General features: G+C 31.1%; 1 protein-coding gene across 1 annotated transcript; it reads left to right on the forward strand.

Moving 5' to 3' along the window:
• The first annotated feature begins 6253 nt into the window (after positions 1–6253).
• Positions 6254–16175, forward strand: LOC118180970 (cuticle protein 10.9-like). Its single transcript, XM_035350080.2, has 5 exons — positions 6254–6405; positions 11058–11132; positions 12553–12732; positions 14294–14482; positions 15927–16175. Exons 1-4 carry the CDS (start codon positions 6394–6396, stop codon positions 14432–14434), a joined length of 408 nt encoding a protein of 135 aa, XP_035205971.1. The 5' UTR covers positions 6254–6393; the 3' UTR covers positions 14435–14482; positions 15927–16175.
• The last annotated feature ends 1891 nt before the right edge of the window (positions 16176–18066 follow it).

Here is an 18066-nt window from a genome sequence, read left to right on the forward strand (position 1 = left end):
GCGAAAAATAAAATTAATTAAAATAATTTACATTATTTTAAATATTTTAGTTAATCTGTGGGAAAAACCCAAATTCTGCTTCAAAGCGAATTCTTCAAATATAGTAAAACTTATATTTTAAACCACTAATGCAGGAAAAAATAAATGTTTATATTTGTTTACTAATTATAATCGAAATTTACATTTTCTCAAAGATTTATAATTGAAAACAAAATGTACTTCATTAGAAATAGTCATAATGGAAACGCAATTTTATTACTTTATTATCATTAGAAATAGCCATATAGAAATGCATTTTTAGTCCAAAGGAGCAATTTGTCCAGAAGGACTATTAATTTCGTTTTGGCATTTTGCGTTGAAATGTAAGTTCATTTTTCAAATTGTCGCCACCAAATATTAGAGCTCTGCGTTATATTAAAGAAACTAAATAATGAAGAATCTGCATGAATGCATATGTCTTTTCTCACATTGTGATAAAACAACGGTACCTACAGCCATCTAATTTTGTGTGTGTGTGTGTGTGATTATGGCAAAGCCTCGAGGGCTATCTGCCTAAGGGGAGGGATGCCTTCGTGGAGGACTTTCTAAGGGAAACTGGCTCGTATACACGTTACACATGGGGAAAACCACGAAAACGCCCATGCAGCCAGTTACCAACAGTTGCCAACAGCCCATGCCAACAGTTCGAATCCCGCGAACGGGCAACGCGGGATTCGAACCTCGGACCGAACTACCAGTGTTCAGCGACTTTACCGCTCGGCCGCTGGTGGGCCCCATCTAATTTTGAATAATATACGTCTAGACCCGAATATGAGCATCTGGGAGCCCGAATTTGGAATATGTTTTATTATCTATTTCATACTTTGTAAACTTTTAACGAATTTTGGATTAACAAACTCAAAGATTTAAATGCAAGCAATGGCAACACTGCACGAAAAAAAAAAAAAAAAAAAAAATTATCTTTAGCGCGTGATACTGATTCTAAAGATATACTCATTTTAAAATTATTTTGTGATATTGCTGTTAAACTGAATTTTATGGTTTAAGTGCGAAGAAAATGATATTTAATAGAAAAATGTAAGACACGAAACGTTCAAAAAAAGCCCCTTTGAGCGTAATGTAAATCTTTTTATTATTATTATATTTATTAAGCATTCAGGAAAGCGTATAGTACTGAAACTTCTTTCAGTCTGCTAATCATATGACTGATTTAAAGAGTTTATTTTATTGCGAAGCAGAGGCAACTTTGTCACAAATTCCGTCTCCAATATTTAGAAATTTGGAATAACTCAGTTTCAGTTTCAACGCATAATCATTGTCTTGAAAATTGTCTTTACTGAACTTTCATTGATATTAAACTTTTATATCCCAAAGTAAATTTTCAGAGTTTCAAGTGTCTTACTTTCTGTTCTTCTTACTGGTTTGCCAGTATTGGGAATACAGTTTATGAGTTTAGATTATGAGGTATTTCTCCCGCCTATTTCTCCTAGCGTGCCTTTGTGGTGTAGTGGTCTGCGTGCTGGCCGCGTATTACAGAGGTCCGGGGTTCGATTCCCGGCGAAGGCGTTGCTCATTTTTCAACTCTCCGGCTTCCAAAATACCTAATGTCTCTACAGTGGCGCCCGAACTAAAAACGTGTGGTTGATGATGATTCTCCACACCCAGGATTTAGAGATTGGGTCCCCTAAAAACCCCTGTTTAAAAGGGGGACTATATAAGCTATTTTCCCGCTTTCGTAGCATGCCTTCGTGGTGTGGTGGTCTGCCCGATGAGCGTGTATTCTAGAGGTCCGTGGTTCGATTCCCGGCGAAGGTGTTGCTCATTTTGCATTTCTCCTGCTTCTAAAAAATACTTAATGTCTCTACATGGTTTAGGTTTATCAGCTTAATGGAGTCTTTGTTCCTTTTTTTCAAGAATGTGTTTAGTTTGTTTGAAATATTTTAAACTAAAATTCAAGGCATTCAGATTATTATTTTGTTCTTGAAACTTTTATGTATGAATTGGGATACTGAGCAGTAAAGAACAAATTTTACCCAGTTATTTTTATTCGTTTCTAAAGTTATTATGATCAAAAGGTTGTTTCGTGTCAATTAGTAATCATGTTTCCTTTTGAGATTTTCAGGTTATTGTAAAAAAAAAAAAAAAAAAAAAAAGTCATTAATTTCAATGTTTCCGAGAAATAATATTTTTAATCGTACGGTTGGAATACTTACATGGTTAAAAGACCATGTCCTAAAGTTTACCGGTTTTAAGTTACAAATTTTCTAAGAGTTACCGTTTTCTAGTATGACGGGTGCGTTGGATCAAGTTTTTCCTAAAGGCGTCTCAACATGTCCATGTAAAAAATGCAGCACTTTTTCGACTTGTTGTTCAAGATTGCCCAAATTTTCAGTACATAGTAAAAGCAATATTCGGTCCTTGATGCATTTACCCCAAAGGAACCTCACGTTTTTAAATATGGATGTCTTGATGGTAAAAATACCAGAGCCATATCATGTTAAACTTCTAATCTAATTGAATTTTGGGTAATATTTTTAAGAATGATTTTAGCTAGTTTGAAATATTTTAAATTAAAATTCAAAGCATTCAGATTTTTATTTTTATTTTGTTCTTGAATCTTTTATGTATGAAATGGGATACTGAGCGGTTAGGAACAAATTTTACCCCCTTTATCAGGGTTTCTTAAACTTTTTGGTGTGGGGACCCCCTAATATTTACGAAAATTTTGTGGGACCCCATAAGCATTGCGCAACACGCGTGAGTGAAACTATCAGTTCCGTCACTTATACTGTAATATACTATTGCAGTTTTATGTCATTGACTATCATTTTTAAAGTAAAATGATCATTTCTATTATAAAAAAATGTCTTGAAACCTTTTCGTTTTTTCTTTGTCTGTATTGTGTTAACTTTATCTTGTAAGTATTTCTCCCACTTTCCTAGCGTGCCTTCGCGGTGTAACGGTAGCACGCTGAGTCGGTATTACAGATGTCCGGGTTCGATTCCTGGCGAAGGCGTTGCTAATTTTTCATCTCTCTGGCTTCCAAAAAATCCTAATATCTCTACACTGTCGCCCGAACTAAAAGGGTTGTGGATGATGATTCTCCGCACCCAGGATTTGGCGACTAGGTCCCCTAAAACCCTAGTCGCCCTTTAAAAAGAGGAGTATATAAGGTATTTCTCCCACTGCCCTAGCGTGCCTTCGTGGTGTAACGGTAATTTGTATATAGAGAAATCTTTTATACAATTCCTAGAATAGAAGTTTTTGTCCATTTGCCCCTCAATTGAAAATTTTGTAAGTCCAGCTTTTATAATTATTTTCACAGCTGATTTCACATATTGCAGAAATATTTTATTTTCCTTAAAAGACCTTCGCTATAATAGAAACAATTTCTCAACTACAATTTCCTCATAAATGGTAAATGAAAGAGCTGCACCTGACCAAAATAGTTCGTATTTTGAAAGCCTGTTGAATTTATTCATTTTATAAACTGAAAAAGTTAGCCTACGGTCAATTATTTATAATATACCAATCATGCTATCTTTTGATGCTTAAGTTGCAATAATAAGTTGGCAAACACAGACACAAAATTAAAATAAACTATAGACTTCAATGCTAAATGCATTGTATGCATTGCTAAATGACTAGTGTCTAGGTAGGTAGTATCACCACCCAATGCTAATTTCATCAAGTAAGGCTGGTGAGCGGAATTTTGTAAGACTTTTCACTAAACAACGTGAGACATTTTCATTGTAAGTCTTTTAAGTCACATATGATTATCTAAAGCTGGAAATTCTTAAATATTTTTCTATAATCATTTGACAAACTATCTTGGAAACACAAAGACGAAAACCTTACATCTGAGAAGTAAATTCTTAAGACTTTTCAAAGCACATTGTTAGAGTTCTTTACATCATGTTATTCAAATATACAATAAGGCAGGAGATCCTATTGTGGCAGTTAAAAGACATGTAATATTAGTGAAATATGAAATATATTTAGACGTTTAGGTACGAGACACTTGAAAATCAGTAGTGCTGTAGCCGGTATTAATTGTTATAGTCTCGAATCACAGCTATTCCAATTGCTAACTGAAACTGTTAACTATTACTTAGATCATGACAACATGCAAAGGGAACACGATTATCCCTTATATTCTCCCCCACTTAAAGCTCAACTAGTGAGAGACACAAGATGCAGTCGACCAAATTTAAGCAGAGACAAGTTACATCTACCATATTTTAATTTAGGCGCTATTGGAGCGATTTTTTGTAGTATTTTTGGAAGGCTAGGAAACATAAAATCAACTATTTTCTAACCGTATTTGAACAAGGGATCCCGTAGTTACTACCTGGTCGTGATACCCCTTCTCATGATAAACGCACTCACTTGAAGAATGCGAATATTCTTTACAAGTTCTGTACTCAAATTCTTCCTATTTATACCCCGAAAACGCATCTACAAAGCATATTCTAAACTAAAATCTTTTCTCTTCTAATTTTATTACCTTTGACATTTAATTTTGTCAAACTTCTTATTTAACATACTATACAGTCACACAAAATATTCATCTATAGTTTAATTTTCTACATCTAATCTGATATAAAAAAAACATCTTCTTTCAATTGAAGGTCTCGCAGAAAAAATTTTTTTTGTACAGTTATTCAAAGCGCTTGCATCAACAATTTCATAAAATCATTATCATTAGATCTAGTTTTTTGTCACATGATGGAAAATTGCTGGATTGGAGAGATTGTCTTGATGACCATGGCTTTTGCTTTCAGGATTGTCTTTATATTATAGTTCTCCACACTTACATGAGAGATAAACCTGCTTTTGCCAGTCTTCTGCACAAGTATAATGTACATTATTTTGAGATGTATGCAAGACAGGGTAAAATCAGGCACTTCAGTGTGTGCTCGTAAATACTGAAAACATATTTGACATTAAATTCATAAGTACCATTGCCAAGACAAAAGGCCAAGAAGCTAGAAGACCAACACAAAAAAATATAGCGACAATTATGGACAGTATTCGGGAGAAAATATTGCTGTTTTACACTTTACAGCTGTTATAATTAATCTGTATCTTTATATTGGAAGTTAAATATCCCACTGCTGTGTGTACATTTAGATATTACATATTTTTAAAAAATCTTTAAATTTTCTTCATATTAGATTTAAGTCTTTTCATTACATTTCATTTGATATTAGACTGAAGAGGAATTAAAGAATTATGACGTTCAGTTTTTAATGCCAATTTAAAATTCGGAATCTAAAATGTGATTAAGAACAGATATAATTTTCAGAAATGTTTTTTACTGTAGTTTTGAGTACTTAATCTTACAATTCTGTTAAATAAAAAATTAAAGATATAATATTAAGTTCTAAATTATCGAAGTGGCTAAATAATTCTTTTTGCGAAGTATATTTACTTTCAAATACCGAAAAGAATGAAAGAAATAAGGCTTAATTTAACTTCAACGTAAGTTTTCTTTATGTTGAAGTCTGACAGTCACAATTTTTACAGCCAATAAATGATATAGTTTTCAGTAACTTTTGCGTAAGCGTAGGGAAAATGCCAATGATGACCTTATCAAATGTATGTCAAAGTTACTCTTGATTTATACGACGTTTTTTTCAGCAATAATATTCTATGTTCATCTCATCCCCTGTGGTTATAATTTGCCAGTTTCGAATAATAAAGCTAAGAGAAGACCTTTAGACTAACCTGCGAATAACAATAAACATTACATCACGCATGATTTATAATACAGAAGAAGCTCTATAATTTTAAGCTTTCTTTCTTCTCATCTGTTTTACTTTCGATCATTAGAGCAATTCCCCCAGCGGCAACAATAACTGAAACAAGGTAACCAAAAAAAAAAAACTGTCAATTCCTCCGTTGTTCGACACCTGCTGCAAAAGAATAACTTGATGTCATCATCTTGACCTATTAAACCCGGACGAAATAATGAAAAATTTTAACTGAATGAAAAGCTACAGTCCAGCCTCCGGCAAATGAGATATATTTCTTAACTGAATATGGCTGCCCAAGGTATCAGACGATCCCACGCCCTTGCCACAGAACCTGCCTCTGAAGAATATATCTCTTTTAAAAGCTAATGAAGAAGGGAAATAATAAAAACTAAAGAAAAGAAAGCAGACGATGGAAAGTGGGGTAGCCTCGACACCAGTTTCCGAGAACAGGGTTCCATCTGACCCACTGATTGCAGCCGGATGGACAGGCTTCTGCCCCCTTTCCTTTGTTTCCCCCTCTATTCGAAGATGGATATAAAAGGCGAAGAACTTTCATCTTCAATATTCCTCTACCGAAACAGTTTTCTGCTCGTTGTATCTGCTCTCCGAGTTCACGGTTTAACCAACTACCATAATGTTAGCCAAGGTAAGAAAAATTTTACAAAATGTTTAGTGCATGTACGATTTTGATGAACGGTTGTATAATTATGTTGTGCATCCCTTAGGTTTCTTGAAATACTATTCGCATTTCTCAGGTTTTGTGATACTGAACACTTCTGCTAAATCAACCTCTAAGTAAATAATAGTTAACAGAATTCCCAAAAGTAAATTTCTAAACAAAGATTTTTGTGTTTTGCATTATAAGCTGTATTCATGTTTCTTCTTACAATTTATTGGCCTTCGGAACATTAAAAAAAGCATAAAAAAGCTAAAATCACTAATTTTCAGAGCAATTTATTTTTTTAAGAAAAAAAATTAAAGTTCTGGTTTCTTTTAAAAATGACATCTTTTCCCCCAAATGCGCATGCGCACATTTCTAAGATTATCGAAGAGATGGAAAGTTTTATCTTCAAAGAAAAGATGTGCAACTAAGTAAAGTTTCGTATACAGTAACCAACGTAATCTTTTTGCAGGACTTTTTAATTCTTAAATAAAACCTTTTACATCTTTGAAAGCTACTTTACCACCATTTCTCTCATATATGATATATTTCATTGCTTGACAACCTCTTCCTTCCAAAAGTTAGCATTGTTATAGTTATTATTTGAAATTTGTTGTTTCTTATTGAAACTGCTAATTTTTTTATAGCTTGAGCAAAAAATTTCTTTAACAACTTGTTTTAAAGTAGGAGTACATTTCAAGCGTATAGTACATTTACAAGTATTCTGCATTTTACAAAGAGAATTTCTTTATTATTTTAACTTGGGAAAAGATAACTTTGAACGTAATTTCGTTTCTATACACAGACATTTATTCTTTATCCTATCAAAAGTCGTGAAATAGATTTGATATAAAAATAACACAAGTGATTAGCAGAAAGCTCACAGCGGTAAAATTAAGTTTTAGGAATTAGACTTAATTTAATAACATCTATTTATCTAGTTTTGATTTGTGCGCGTTGTTAATTAACCAGTATCACTGAAAAAAGCATAAAATTTCGTTTTCATATACATGGAAAGACATTTCCTTATTTTTACTTCAATTCAAAATTTCATGTCAATTTTTCCCTGCACGGATAACTTTAAAATGTTTTACTGTAATAAGATAATTAAATAATAATCACTATAATAAGATATAATAAGATAATTAATTATTAGCTTCTCATTTTTGCAGGGTTGATATTTGTTATTAAAATGTTATTTGTTATAAAATGCTCATGATGATGCTTCATTGCATACTAAGTAGAATAAATAAAATAGCATTTTGCAATATGTATAATCAAAGACAGAACACAAAATAACCAGGCCAGTTTAAGAATTACTTTCAGGTAGCGATTCGCATGGAGTCTGAATAGGAAACTTGAACTAGGGAATGACTAATTCAATTCATCAGCATAAATTTCGATAAGATTTAAATATTAACATCCCTTACTACTTCTTCATAACTTTAATGTGACGCTGTTTAGAAAATTAGTTTAAATAATATTTGTTGCGGAGTTTCTAGCAAATTCTGTTAATTATTCTTTGGGTCTCACTGATAATGATGAATTTGTTACAGAGGGAAAATGCTTTGTAAAATTTTAATTTAATTGTGGAACTTCAGCCCTATAATCCTAACGGACATGTGGCGAGTTATCGCTATGTCTGAAATAGTACAACAAAGTCTTAAAAAAAAAAAAATTACTTAAACTGTACTTCGAATATAAAGGCACGCCTTTATGCTACAAATAACCAAAACCTGAGGTGATTCAAATAAATGAAAACATTTAATTTAAAGCGTTGATCAGTAATCTAAGTCGGTACAATTAAATATCAAGCTTTAAACTGGCTCAATAAATTACCGGCGCGTCAAATGAAATTGTCGACTTCCAAAGAACGCAAAGTGTTACATTTAACAAGATCTGTCAGAATTTAACCCTGCAGCGCACATGTCAGAAACAGTTTCTCTCTTTCTCTCAAGATCCAAAAACTTCAGATTAAATACACAAATTAGCAAATTTGCATTCTAATTAGGAAATACGAAAAGAAGTAAAGATCCAAATCATAATAACTAGTTAGTTTAAAATACGAATCTTATATTTTGATTCTACTGTTGCAACATATATTTAAAAAACTCTTTGAGAGCCATTTCGGACTTTTTCTAGGGAGAAAATAAAAAATCGGCTATGCCTTTCCTGAGATCAGAAATACGAATTTTTGATCTTATATTATCCCTCATTTAAAAGTAATTGGACAGAGAACAATACAGATTTAGCCCAATCCGAATTGTAATTTTCCGTATTTCAATTCCAAAACCACTCTAAAGACATTAGGTCTTTATAGACAAGAAAAAACAAGAAGACAGGAAACGAGAAAAATCACTTATGTTCTAGGACTGGGAGAGATTGATACGCATCTTTCAGTGCTAGATGACCGTGCTGTCATTTATTCTACGAAAACACGGCATAATATGTTCACAACTAAACGCGAAGAGCATTAGTAACTTTGATTGCCCACAAATTTCTTTTAGCGGTTAGGAAAATGCTTTGGTATTTTATATGTTGGATATACAATATGTCTTCTGCTACTCTTTTTCATTTTTTAAAATTTTATTTTATTTTATTTCTAATTCTTTGTAATATTTGAGAAATATAGATAAATACTTTAACCTCATGGATTATTTTGCTTATAATACACACCTATTGTTTCTTTTAATTATTTTAATAATATTGTATATCTAGTGTAGTACGTATTTTGGTTATTAATCGTGTAATAATTAACGTTAAATAAGCTCGATCTAATACATGATGATTATGGGTGCAAACATTCTGTTATTCCTAATTGTGTTTTTCGAAAAGTTTTGATTCGTGTATTCTATAATTTGACATGAGATAATCCAAACCTTGACGAATAATTGAAATTTTAGCTTGATTTTATCAGTTTTAAGATTTAGAGGATTTCTGTAATTTATTTGATAGATTGTCTTTCATCTATCCAGAAAGATATGTAAGCGAATAAAATAATGTTGCTCACATTTTAAAAATTTGTACATAATTATTCTTTTCTAGACGGCAGACAGCATTCAGCATGCTTAGAATTTGTGTTATTATGTAGGATTCTCCACTGTGTAATTCTAAGTTACAGTTAAAAGTGAAGAATCTTATAAACTAGTAAGCGAATAATCGCTTGAGTTCGTGAGACAATAAATAAACTTGGAAAGGTTTAAAAAACCCTTTATTATTCAAATAAGATTTAACAGAACTCCGTGTTGGAGTTGTACAATAAAGCCGAAACTTGAGCTTGAAATTAAGAGACTAAGAATCAAACTAAAGAGATATAGCCGAAGCTATCAAAATTCTAACAGAGTTGGTCCCTTAACGCTAATTGACTGCGAAGCTATGAAGGGCCTAAAGTACGGCCGAGCGTAATAATAGCTTACGAGAGAGTAGCCTAAAAAGGCGAAAGCGAGCAGCCAGAATATCCGGTATCTCTCTCTCTAAGACAGTAGAACTTTGCGGTTAAATACCACTCTTCCTCATTAGCATTCAGACGTGATCTTAAACCTACGTTATGGCCGGAAGTGGTAAGTTGAAATTAAGAAGCGATAGGAAAGGAAGTTTAACTCAAAATTTAACTGTTAATAAAATTAGCACAATTCTTACAATTAGTTAAGAAATTAGATGCTATATATAATAAATGAAACCAGCCGCATAGAACCTTAAAATATCTTGAATAAATGAACCAAGTTTGCTTCGATACATTTTTCAGCAAAATTGTTTTGCGTTTGTAAAGAAAAAGAGCTTTTAAGATTTTTGAAACATTCGGCTTCTACCGCATTTAAATTTACTGAACTAACAACAGCAAAGAAATATTCAATTATATTCAATGAAAATTTCGTTTCTAAAACATTAATTTTTATTTGTTGCTTTTAAAAACTGTCAAGAATTGTACGCAGTTATGAGTTTTAATTTAAGTTAATTGAAAAGTAGCCAAATGATTAAGAATTATCGTTTGGCGAAATACTGAAGTTTTACATCTTTATTTTTATTACGATTGCTATTAATAGCAATTATTTTTAATGACAATATATTAGTTATATGAATCCGACATCATTCATATGTGCAAAAATATACAATGCTTTAATTTTTATTCTTTTGCTGAAATGTAGGACATGAGATCACGCGTAATTCCCATGACTACTGCGCTAAATTTATTTAATGCATTCCAATGAGCTCACATTCGGCACATGGCTCATAATTCCTAGGACTACTGTGCTAAATTTATTTATTTCATTCCAATGAGAAAAACCATTAAATATATAAAAACTAAAGGTGTGATTTGGAGAAAAATTAGTACCGAGCGTAAGCTTATCAGTTAAGTGAAAATTGTTCCGCTGCAACAATTTTCCAATAAGGCCGTATAAAATCGAAAGCAATATTAGATTCGACATTTCTCTTTTATAAACAGCATCAAAATTAATACGAATAATTTCTTGTTTTTATCTATGTAATTATATTTTTCCGATAAGCCTTTTCTTATTTAATCTGATAAAGATATATTCAGTGCATTTGCTTTAATGGATGAAAGCCTTAAGCAGTATGCTCACTTAATATGAAAACGAATGTCAAATTTTTAATTTCGCGTATTTTGTTTTTTGCAGTTCGTTGTTTTCGCAGCACTCGCCGCAGTGTGCTTTGCCCAGTATGCACCATACGCAAAGCCAGATGAAATCAAGGTAAGTAAGAATACATTGCCAACCTTAAGCGTATGAAAATTTTATTTAGTAGTGATTAAGAAATCTTTAAGGAAACACGCTTAGAATAATAATTACAAGTTTACAGTTTAGCTTCAAAAATATTTAAAATTTCAGAATTGTAATTTTTTTGGCCAAGATATGAAAATGGATTCCACTTTACATATTCTTACTTCGAATACGGAAAGGAAGGAAGATGTTGTGCATCTGCAATGTTTTAACGCTGCAGCTTTGTTACTGGTTTCAATAAAGCTACCAAATGATAAAGATTAATTATAAAAACGTCTCAGTTCGCTTCTTTAAAATATAATCTTCGTATTTTCAGATTTTAGATATTCCTATTTTGTGGAGGCACTGGAATGTGTTATAACCTTGCCAGTTATTGGCCACTGGTTTTTGCATAGATATGTCCTGGCCATTAAAATTTCACTAATGGCTGTGTGGATAGGTGATGATGCTCTGGTTAATTTTCTTTGATCTCAATATAGAACGCAGCATGCTTTATGAGGGATATTTTGGTATCTTTTTTCGTGTGCAACTTAATTATAGTAGTTTCTAGAAAATTCAGCAAAGACAGAGTACATTTACCCAAATCACTTTCCCATTAAACGTTAATCCTAATGAACTATTTTGCCACTAATAAAAAAACTCGGAAGTACGCTGTGGTTAAAAATCAATTTTAATTTATGAAAAACACATTCTGATGATTAAAAGCAAATTTATTAGTCTTTAAGCTGTTTCATTTAGCCAATGAATAAATATACACTAAAATAAACATAAAGGAAAACTAAATAAATAAATTCTTAGGAAATGCATTAATTGCTTTAAACTAAATAAATAATATTCTAAGAAAATGCATTTATTGCTTTTAAATAGCTTAGTTTTTTAATCAAAAACAAGCAAAATTATTTGAAAGATAAATATCTTAATTTTGCTACAAAGCATTTACAGTAGATCATATTGAAAGTGAATCAATGCAAAATCGTGTTTCGAGACCAATAGCTTTTTAGGGATAACAAGAACTATTCAAATTTTCAATCTCTAATCATGACATGACAAACGGATACCAGATCAAGATGGAAAGAGTAATTATGATCCTGATATTTGCTAAATTACGAATACTGTTTTCGAAAAATAAATATGCATTTCTGGAGAAAGGGGAGATAACTTTAACCTTTTTCCTTTAATGTTTCATGCTCAAATAAATACGAGTCATTTTAAATTTTACATCAAAAAGAATTTTTCTACCATCTAGGAAAACCTTTCCAACGTACAAAGAAATAGAAAAATAACAGCATAGTTTTTTTTAAATGAGAAGGTTTCCAAGGAATATAGCATGCAACACTAAACTGTGAATTAAAGTGAATTTAATTTGATTAAATAATATTTTCTTTCTTTCTAGTATCCTCCTCAACCTTATCAATTCGGTTACGACAGCAATGATGAATACGGAACTTCATCTTTCCGTAAAGAAGCAGGAGATGCCAATGGCCGTGTCCAAGGTAGTTACGGTTACAAGGACGCCCAGGGCATTGAACGAGTTGTGGAATACGTCGCCGACGAGAATGGATACAGAGCACAGGTAAATGAATAGTTTTTGCTGTAGTGGTGAAAAGAGAAACAGGTTGTTAAATCTGTAACTCAAATAAACTTCTGAGTATTATTGACACCCAAACGTGGATGAAAATAAATCTCACTTCTAATTCTAACAGTAAATTATACGATATATATTATTTAATTTGTCAAAGAAAATAAAAGTTCAGGTTTGAAAAAAAAAAATGAATAAAATAATACTTCACTGTAGTTAAACTTAATTGTTACTCATTGAAAAATGATTAAAGCTGATATGTACAAAAGCCTCATTTAATAATAAAAATTACAAAGATCATCATTAAGTAATCACAAAATATTTATTTTTAGTCCAAAGGGATTTGAATCCCGAAGGACTATTACTTTCGTTTTGGCATTTTGCGTCGGACTCATAAATGTCGGTTCACTTTTCAAACTGTTGCCATAAAATGTTAGAGTCCTGCATTATATTTGAAGAAATTAAATAATGAAAATCTACGTAAATGTATGTATATTTCTCACATTGTCATAAAATAACGGTACATAGAGTCATCGAATTTTGAATAACGTAATCCTCCAACGAATATGAGCATGTGGAAGACCAAATTTGAAATTTGAAATTTGTTTTATGATCGATTTCCTATTTTTTAAAACTTTGACGAATTTTTGATTAACAAACTCAAGGATTTCAAAGCGAGCAATGGCAACGTTGTGCAGAAAAAACATTTTTATCTCCAGCGCGTGAGTCTCTGTATCGGAAATTCTAAAGATATGCTCGTTTTAAAACTATTTTGCGATATTGCTGTTGCATTGGATCTTATGGTTTAAGTGCGAGGAACATGATATTTAATAAAGAAAGGTAACACACAAAATGTTAAAAAACGCCCCTTTGGACGTAATTTAAAATCTGAAACATTTCAGATTTTTTTTTAAAATTTTATTTTTAATTTAAACCATTTGATCTAAAATTAAATTTATCAAAATTTAAAAATGAGGGGAAAATCTAGCCTATATTGAAGATTCAATATCGGCAATTATAATGAAGGCCGAAGATTGAATATCTTATCTAAGCTAACAATCTAGTAGCGTGGGCACGAAAGACAGAATATTCTCTGTTTTAATCCTAAAAACATCATCTTAAATACCCAAGGGATTGATGTGCATTCTGCCCGGAAAACGAAAGGAAGAAGTAAAGATTCAAAACATAAAGTAACTTTTTAATTGACATAAAGAAACTTTCAAAGTTTATAAAAAGGACTTTATTTTTACCGCGATAATTTATACAAAGATGTCTTGAAATTGGTAAATTTGTTCTCACATAATTTTTTGCCGGCCATGTTTTGCATGACAATATTTTACACTTGCTTAGTTTCGTTTCTTTTTTCTAATTTTACGATGTTTTGAAGGCGATTTTCTTTACTTTCGTTTTGTTTTATTTTTGTTTTGTTTGTTTATTATGGCGAAAAACGTTCCTGTGGAATAGAATACCCTGCAACATTTCCATGAATAAAAATTATTCGTGATCTTGGGAAGCTTTTTCAGATTTATCTAATAGTGTGTGATTTATGTTTCAGGTCAAAACCAATGAACCTGGAACTGAAAGCAAGAACCCAGCTGACATCGAATTATACGCCAATCCCATTGCTGTCAATTGGGTTCAACCCCAGAGGTATCAGGCACAGCCACAGCCACAAGCATACAAACCCCAGTATTAAGGACTAGGATTTTCTGAATTTCATTCTTCGTCTTCTATTTCCAGAATGGTAAGTGATGTATATTACAAAGAAATTTTCTGCAAATTTAACCTTGTAAATATTTGGCAATCAGATTGAACAAGGCCATAAATTAAAGCAAGCGGTAAATTTCAAAATATAGAAAAAGCTCTAATTGAGGAATAATTGCCGAATTACAGAAAGCAATGATTTTTATATTTATAAATAAACTTCTAAAAGTCTAATGTCGCAAAATTATATTAGACGCATATCATTAATAATTTAAATCAAATTAATTAAAATATAAGTTATTCAGAATGATTATTAAAAGATTTAATGTCTATTGTAATCGATTATGCAAAGTTCTAAATACATATCTTTTTTATTATTAAATTGTAATGAACCCGAACCGAACCCGAATGAAGAATTTCAGGTGCTTGTCCTTTTATCCAAACCGCATCAAACATTAAATGCGAAATAAATATTTCTTGTATAGGATATAGCAGAATGATATAAAATAGTCAACCTCTGATAATATGATCTGGTTTTCTCTTAAACATAATTATAAGCAACATATTAATATCAAAACTGTAGAACATGGCATGGGTTTTGGAGAAAACTGTATGCTGCAAAAAAGTGATGTCGTAGATAATTCACACAATTAGCCAACTTAATAAATTAAATAGAATAAAATAGCATTTCTAATGACGATAATTGCTTCCTATGTCACCAGCAGCAGAAAAGAAAAATATATTGAAATATTCCTGCATTTGCCTCGCTGGATTAATTTCTAAGATGTTGGCTAATTCTTTTCTACTACTTAGCTTCTTTTCTAATTTTGAGTTTAGCTTTGCAGTTTCCGGCAAATGTCTTTTCTATATTAAATTTTAGAATGAAAAAATAACTTTATTTTAAGTACTTATTTTTTGTAAAAGAATTGTTGAAGATTTAATGTTAAGTACAAGTTTCCTTTAAATGGTTCTTCCATAACTCTTTTTCATAAATATTATTAAATTAAACATTTTTACATTATACAAAACAGCTTCGAAACATTTTATAATTATTCAAAAGCGTGTTCAAATAAACAACGATTTTACAAATACAGAGGCTTGGTTCCTTAATAAAATTGTTTGAAAATTTGATTACTATTATTTTGAGAAAATAAGAGCGGTAAAACTTATTGCAATGGAAAATAATAGTATGTTTTTGAAAAGTTGTAAAATGGTAAAATAATTATTTGCAAAACTTTAGTGAATTAAAAAAATACCTCATCAACTCTTCACCTGTTTCATACAAAACTTTATTCTTAGCTTTTTTACTATTTTTTAATTTATTGTACATAAAATATGGCCAGAATCTCTTTAAATTTAAAATAAAATATAACAAATACTTTAGCTGAATTTCCATTGCAAAAAGTCTTACTAATTTGCAAAATTTTTCCAATCTGATATCTTTATTTTACATTTTATAAATGTTTGAACACTATTTCTTTCAGAACATTATGTTTGTCACAAAAGCATTCGGATCAAGAGATGTAACAAGAGACATCTTTCTCCAAATATGAATTCGGATGCTTCTTTGGGCGAACTCTCTTCAAAGCTGAATCTGTTGTGAGATTCCATGTTTTTTCCCAATGTCCCTTCTTTACACAGCTCTGTTTGCTGCTCTTTTGATATCTTTGTAAGATATGTTAGCTTGTATAATAAATTAGGTTCACAATAAAATCATTTTTATGAAAAAGAAAGTGAGCATTTTATGTAATATCGACAGAAAAGGAAATAATTATTTCCGTTTCTTTAACTTTTTCAGTAATCAGATATATCTGCCTTTTTAGCACTTTTCACAACTAGGCACATAAAGTGCTAGGCCCTTAAGAAACATTAAAAGAAGTAATTGGTATCGAACTCATAAAACACAGCTGTTTTAAGCTTATCCGATTGAGGAAAGATAATTATCACAGAGATAATGCCACAATTATCGAATTTCAATAGTTTCCTGATTTGAGATGAAATTTTGAAGAGCATATAGCGAACTATTCTTAAAACCATTTGTTTCTTCGTTAAGTTAAACATAATAAAATTTCAAACCTCTTACCTCGTGAATTATAAATTATTACGAAAGTGAAAAATAAAATTTAGGATACTTTGCTACACTGCGGTTATGGATAGATATTGTTACTTAAAATAATTAGGTAATTTTACAAGTCTAAAAGTTGTGTTCCTTTGTAGTTAGATTATTCTTGTTAGATAACATAATTTGTAAACTATTACCATAGAAATGTAAGTATATATGCCTATTATGAATGAACAGATGAACTTAGACCAACATTTCTGACAGCATAATGCAGCAATCTCCTTCCCGATTCTAGATTTCAATTTTAAGACGACCTATCACATTTCATAAAACCACTACTTACGATTTTAGACTTTTACCTTTTACCAGCTGTTCTTCTTAAACACGTGGCATTTAATATTAATATTTATTTAAATTTTCAGTAATTTTGTTCCCTTTCAGAGGTAACAGCTACAATAGAATTCATAGTAAAATAACAAAACATTACTGATGCTAATGGTTTTCTAAGATGACTACCTCCAAGAAAGAACCAAAATCCTTTAGATTCATGGATACCGTTATAGGTAGTTAGGTAGTTTTGATTATGTTTATTTTATTAAAGATCTTCTTCCTGAGATGGCCCTCTCCAAAAGTGGGTAGTATTTCTGAGCGCGTAAATTAAAAATTTTACTTAAAATTATTAATAGCAATGTTTTTTAATGCTACCACAACCAAAGAAAAACAAAATCTTTTGAAGCTGTTGAATGTTGCATTAGGGGAATTTCAGCGTATTTCATAAACGCTTTTCTCATCTGGAAAATTTAAATACACATATATAATTACTTTGATACATCCAAATTTTACGTTTCTTCCACCAACAGATAATTGTATTATTAAATCCAAGGAATACTAATAGTTTAATTAGGATTAGTTTCTTCAAAATTCATTTTTCACTCTGTTACATAGAAAAGACTGACTGAATGGGCAATCTGAAATTTACTAAAAATGGGATGTTAACAAAAGCCGTTATCTATAGAAAACTCATTATAGAAAAGAATTCTTTCTAAGCAGACGTCCCATACGAGCCTTTGCATAATTTATTGCAACTCAATCTTTCCTTTTATGTATCACCACCTGCATAAAGACTATAACCATTCTTCAGCTGTGACCGTAAGTCTGAACAGACTTTTTTGAATAAATTTCCCGCTTTTTTCAGTTAGCAGATTACTGACGTTTCCTTAATGTAACAGAAATGTACTGCCTGTAATAACTCACAGAGATTTCTAAAATTTAAATAAAAATGCCTATAAAGTAACGAAATGAGCTATGCATTTTATTAGAGCTACTAAACTATATTTGATTAAAACTAGTAAACTATACTAAAATATAAATCTTTTCTCGAATAGAATTATTCTTTGGTAATTCTAAGGTGCGTATTCCTCCATAAGTGAACTTTATTTAACTACATTCATATAGTTAAATAAGAAGAAAAATTGTAAGTAATATAAGTCACTTAAATATCTGGTCGTCTATGAAAAGTGAACAGCATGCATTCCAAAGGAACAACATGCACATATAGGGAG

The sequence above is a fragment of the Stegodyphus dumicola genome, chromosome 9 (genome assembly GCF_044657685.1).
Source record: "Stegodyphus dumicola isolate Sdum_Otavi_A_Nest chromosome 9, ASM4465768v1".
NCBI lineage: Eukaryota > Metazoa > Arthropoda > Arachnida > Araneae > Eresidae > Stegodyphus > Stegodyphus dumicola.